Raw genomic sequence first — 5,964 nt, 5'->3', positions numbered from 1 at the left:
ATATATATATATATATATATATTCTTTTGGCTCATGCTTCAAACATCTGTTGGAAGACCTAGCAAGACTGTCACACACTGCCTTCTCCACATTAAAATGACATACAACCACTTATGAATTTCGTAATTACCACACTAACCCGAATTTAGGCTAATTCACACAGATGCAAAGGATTTCAGGCAGAGAGAAAATATCAATAAATGTGAGAGTGAGAGCAAACACAAACAACATCCTAGTTGGAGAATGAACACATCAGAGCATCATTTGAACTGCAAGGTTGTCAGGCAGTCGGCAGAGCAGCTGTTTTATCCAAGAACTCACACACACGCACAAAGACGTATAAGCCTGTGGTGCACATCCCCATGCATATCATTTGCTGTGTATTATTAAGAGTGTAATAGTGTGGGTTTCTGTGACACATTGCTGTTGTAATTGCGTCTCATTGAAGCAACTAGGGTTTAAGTGAGTTGTAATCCAGTGTAATTCTGTCAGTAATTTTCAGTTTGACAAATAATATTGTTTGTGTTTATTGCCAATATCCAACGTTGCATTACACTTTTCCATTTGAAACCAGGGAGTGCAGACAAGTTTGGATCTACGACAGTAGCTATGATGGTCTATTGTACTTCAAACAATGTGTAGGCAGGTTCGCTTGGTGTTCAAATCTTCTCAAACAGCCTGATTCATACTCTTCAGAGGAGGTGATCCCACAATAATGTGATTTATACCACATACAAGGTAAAGTATTGGATTCTTCACTCACCACACTAATCCCATTCCACCACCTTTTAATTATATGAAAACAAGCTTTTCTTTTATCCTTCCAAGACCGTCAGGTTTGATGGAACTGTTTTGTCTTGTAGTAATGCGGTGCTATTTATTTCACCTTTATTTAACCAGGTAGACCAGTTGAGAACACCTTTATTTAACCAGGTAGGCCAGTTGAGAACAAGTTCTCATTTACCATTGCGACCTGGACAAGATAAAGCAAAGCAGTTCGACACATACAACAACACAGAGTTACACATGGAGTAAAACAAACATACAGTCACTAATACAGTAGAAAAGTAAGTCTATATACAATGTGAGCAAATGAGGTGAGATAAGGGAGGTAAAGGCAAAAAAGGCCATGGTGGCGAAGTAAATACAAAATAGCAAGTAAAACACTGGGATGGTAGATTTGCAGGGGAAGAATGTGCAAAGTAGAGATAGAAATAATGGGGTGCAAAGGAGCAAAATAAATATACAGTAGGGAAAGAGGTAGTTATTTGGGCTAAATTATAGATGGGCTATGTACAGGTGCAGGTATCTGTGAGCTGCTCTGACAGCTGGTGCTTAAAGCTAGTGAGGGAGATGTGTTTCCAGTTTCAGAGATTTTTGTACTTCGTTCCAGTCATTGGCAGCAGAGAACTGGAAGGAGAGGCGGCCAAAGAAAGAATTGGTTTTGGGGGTGACCAGAGAGATATACCTGCTGGAGCGCGTGTTACAGGTGGGTGCTGCTATGGTGACCAGCGAGCTGAGATAAGGGGGGACTTTACCTAGCAGGGTCATGTCGATGACCTGGAGCCAGTGGGTTTGGCGATGAGTATGAAGCGAGGGCCAGCCAACGAAAGCGTACAGGTCGCAGTGGTGGGTAGTATATGGGGCTTTGGTGACAAAACGGATGGCACTGTGATAGACTGCATCCAATTTATTGTGTAGGGTATTGGAGGCTATTTTGTAAATGACATCACTGAACATTGGAGATGTTTGATGTGAGTCTGGAAGGAGACAGTCTAACCAGACACCTAGGTATTTGTTTCCTTAAACATTTTTTAATTAGTAATACATGTCATTGAGAAAAATACATTTTCTGGGTTTTTCTCACATATAGAGGTCTATAAAGCCTGTCTCCATTCCTGATTTCTGGAACCGTTAGCTTACCTGACATAAGCTCAGAAACACTTGTTTTTCAAACATTGTCCTGTTTTATCTATTTCTGTGCTGATCAATGGGCAGTTCATTAGCTCTGTCAGACTAATATGGAGATTAACCCTTGTGTGGTGTTTGGGTCTGAAGGACCATTTTTTCAATGTTTACTAAAAATCAAAAATTATATAATTTACACATTTATATTACATATGTGGTGTTTGGGTCCATTTTGCAGAGAGAGAAGCTAGTGTGGAAGGAGCATTTTCCACTTTGGAAGATGACACATTTTCAGAATATGAGCATCGTGTCTCTGTTAATTCAGAATCTGACAGTGAGTTGTAAGAAGTGGATGAGATTGACCCCCAGGACCAGCCCATCAGCAGCCAGCCCCCCAGGACCAGCCCGTCAGCAGCCAGCCCCCCAAGACCAGCCCGTCAGCAGCCAGCCCCCCAAGACCAGCCCGTCAGCAGCCAGCCCCCCAAGACCAGCCCGTCAGCAGCCATCTCATCAGCAGCCATCTCATCAGCAGCCATCTCATCAGCAGCCATCTCATCAGCAGCCATCTCATCAGCAGCCATCTCATCACTAGCCATCTCATCAGCAGCCATCTCATCAGCAGCCATCTCATCAGCAGCCATCTCATCAGCAGCCTGCAGGAGGAGAAATATGGATGTCAAAACGTTGTGAAATTGAATGGTCTTCTTGCCCAAGGAATGAGCCACCCAACATGGCTGCCAATGTCATAAGGATGCAACCAGGGCCGAGATGGATGGCGGTTACTCATGTTCAGGACATTCATTCATTCTTTTGAACTTTTCATCCCAGACACCAACCAGAAAATCATTATTGACAGTACTAATTTGGAGGGAAGTGGGGTTTTTGAAGAGAGATGGAAGGAGATGGACCAAACTTGTTTACATCAATATTTTTGGGGTTCTTATCCTTGCTGGTGTTTTCAGATACAATAGGAAGGGAATCCACATAATCCCTGTGGGATGCTGAAACTGGCAGAGAACTTTTCTGAGGAAACAATATCTCTGGAAAACATCCATATTATTTTCAGGATTATCCACTTCGATTACCGAGACACCAGATCAGCTCGGTGGCAGGGAGACAAGCTAGCTGCTATCAGGTCAGTGCAAAGAGACAAGCTAGCTGCACTCAGGTCAGTGCAGAGAGACAAGCTAGCTGCACTCAGGTCAGTGCAGAGAGACAAGCTAGCTGCACTCAGGTCAGTGCAGAGAGACAAGCTAGCTGCACTCAGGTCAGTGCAGAGAGACAAGCTAGCTGCACTCAGGTCAGTGCAGAGAGACAAGCTAGCTGCACTCAGATCAGTGCAGAGAGACAAGCTAGCTGCACTCAGGTCAGTGCAGAGAGACAAGCTAGCTGCACTCAGGTCAGTGCAGAGAGACAAGCTAGCTGCAATCAGGTCAGTGTGGGACAAGTGGATGGACCGCCTTCCCCTGTTTTACAACCCTGGGCCCAATGTTACTGTTGACGAGCATTGATCTGAGATAATTTAATATCCATTTCTCTACCATAGGCCTCCGTCATTTTTGAGAATTTGGCAGTACATCAACCAGCCTCACAACCTGCATAACTCTATTCCCAATCAGGTGAAATCCATAGATTCATATCATAAAGAATGCTTTTCTATTGACAGTTGCATTCATATTCTTGTTCAGTATATACACAGATGATATATGCAAAAGTATGTGGACACCCCTTCAAATTAGTAGATTAGGCTATTTCAGCCACACCCGTTGTCATCAGGTGAATAAAATTGAGCACACAGCCATTCAATCTCCATAGACAAACATTGGCAGTAGAATGGCCTTACTGAACACCTCAGTGACTTTCAGCGCAGTGGAAAGCAAAAGGAGAACCAACTCCATATTAATGACCTTGATTTGGGAATTATATGTTTGACGAAATAGGTGTCCACATACTTTTGGTCATGTTGTATACATACACACACACACACACACACATACAGTTCCAATCAAAAGTTGACACCTATACCATCATGTAGTAACCAGCTCTAGGTAGTCACCTGGAATGCATTTAAATTAACAGGTGTGCCTTTTAAAAGTTACATTTTGGAATTGCTTTCCTTCTTAACGTGTTTGTGTCACGTAGTATAAATGATTGGAGACAGGCACAGGAATACGTAATAGGGGAGTTTAATACTACACAAGAAAATACAACATGCCATGAAATGCACCCGGACAAAGCCCAAAACAAGCACGTATACAAAAACACAAGGATGTGACCCAAACAAAAGAGTGAGGTTAAACCTCTAATAAATACACGGGACGTAGTAGTAACAAGTACACAACACCGGACCAGACACGTAATAATGAGTAAACAATACAGGCAGCATGAAAACCGCAACAAAGCACAGGTACTCACAAGACTAACGGACATGGGAACAATAGCCAACAAAACATTGGCGAACAGATGGCACACATATACAATTACTAATCAGGGGTTAGTGGTAATGAAACAGTTCAGTGACACATAGAGGCCGGTGACGTAGACCGCCGGAGCTGGAGGAATGAGCAGCAGTACCGGGGCAATCTGTGACCGTACCCCCTCCCCTGACATGCTGCAACAGCAGCGGGACGACACCGACCTCGAGTACAATCACAGGTACACGGTGCGGATCGGTCAGGACCGGTTGCAGCTGCCAAAGTTGAGGCGGTGTCGGACGGGCCAGTTCCAGCGGTGTCGGACAGGCCAGTTCCAGAGGCGTCGGACGGGCCAGTTCCAGAGGCATCGGACGGGCCAGTTCCAGAGGCGTCGGACGAGCCAGTTCCAGAGGCGTCGGATGAGCCAGTTGCAGCTGTCAAAGTTTCAGCGCATCGGATGGAAGTTGCGGCATCAGATGGACCAGTTGCGGTGTCGGACAGACTAGTTGCAGCGGTGTCAGAGGGGCCAGTTGCAGTTGCCAAAGTTGCGGCGGCATCGGATGGGTCAGTTGCAGCGGTTGAAGTTGGAGGCTACGGACAGGCTAGTTGCAGCTACCGAAGTTGTGTCGGTGTTGGACAGGTCAGTTGCAGCTTCCGAAGTTGCGTCGGTGTTGGACAGGTCAGTTGCAGCTACCGAAGTTGCGTTGGTGTTGGACAGGTCAGTTGCAGCTTCCGAAGTTGCGTCGGTGTTGGACAGGTCAGTTGCAGCTTCCGAAGTTGCGTTGGTGTTGGACAGGTCCGTTGCAGCTTCCGTAGTTGCGTTGGTGTTGGACAGGTCAGTTACAGCTTCCGAAGTTGCGTTGGTGTTGGACAGGTCAGTTGCAGCTTCCGAAGTTGCGTTGGTGTTGGACAGGTCAGTTGCAGCTTCCGAAGTTGCGTTGGTGTTGGACAGGTCAGTTGCAGCTTCCGAAGTTGCGGCAAGCGCCAGACGAGCCATTCCAGCGGTCTCCAATTAGGGTCATTCTGTCACGTAGCACAAATGATTGGAGACAGGCACAGGAATACAAAATAGGGGATTTCAATTCTCAAAACAAACACAAACCCAATTAAAAGAGCGAGGTGAAACCGCTAATAAATATAAGGGATGAGACCCGTAATAACAAGTACACAATACACGCAGCACGAAAGCCGAAACAACAAAGCACAGGTACTCACAAGACCAACGGACGTGGTAACAGTAACCGACAAAACAACGGTGAACATAGGGCACATATACACAATTACTAATTGAATTGGGGAATTGGAATCAGGTATGCATAAGGAAACAGTTCAGTGACGCCTAGAGGCCGGTGAAGGAACTGGTGCACAGAATGAGGGTCATTCAATCCAGAAAATGTCAAGAACTTGTCACCAATCATTCAAGTGCATTCACAAAAATCATCAAGCGCTATGATGAAACTGGCTCTCATGTGGACCTCCACAGGAAAGGAAGACACAGAGTTACCTCTGCTACAGAGGATAAGTTCATTAGAGTTACCAGCCTCAAAAATTGCAGTCCAAATAAATATTTTGCCGAGTTCAAATAAAAGACACATCTCGACATCAACTGTTCAGAGGAGACTGCATGAATCAGGCCTTTATG

At 45.1% G+C, this 5,964-nt stretch overlaps 1 protein-coding gene across 1 annotated transcript; it reads right to left on the bottom strand.

Annotated features, from left to right (window-relative positions):
- Positions 1–2,155: 2,155 nt before the first annotated feature.
- On the bottom strand, positions 2,156–5,319 carry LOC149972914 (uncharacterized). The gene is made up of 4 exons (XM_090215091.1): positions 4,922–5,319; positions 4,596–4,824; positions 2,397–2,561; positions 2,156–2,179 (listed from the first exon to the last, which is right to left on the bottom strand). Exons 1-4 carry the CDS (start codon positions 5,317–5,319, stop codon positions 2,156–2,158), a joined length of 816 nt encoding a protein of 271 aa, XP_090071217.1.
- Between the last annotated feature and the right edge of the window lie 645 nt (positions 5,320–5,964).

Source organism: Oncorhynchus mykiss, chromosome 22, assembly GCF_057628025.1.
Source record: "Oncorhynchus mykiss isolate SJ-2025 chromosome 22, ASM5762802v1, whole genome shotgun sequence".
Taxonomy (NCBI): domain Eukaryota; kingdom Metazoa; phylum Chordata; class Actinopteri; order Salmoniformes; family Salmonidae; genus Oncorhynchus; species Oncorhynchus mykiss.
This window is presented reverse-complemented; position numbering and strand designations above follow the sequence as displayed.

Coding starts and splice junctions, on each gene's coding strand:
- LOC149972914 (XM_090215091.1), bottom strand. CDS start 5,319: ATGGCTCGTCTGGCGCTTGCCGCAACTTCGGAAGCTGCAACTGACCTG. Junction 4,825..4,921: donor TCGGTAGCTGCAACTAGCCT/GTCCGTAGCCTC, acceptor CGCTGCAACTAG/TCTGTCCGACACCGCAACTG. Junction 2,562..4,595: donor CCGCCTCAACTTTGGCAGCT/GCAACCGGTCCT, acceptor CTCCTCCTGCAG/GCTGCTGATGAGATGGCTGC.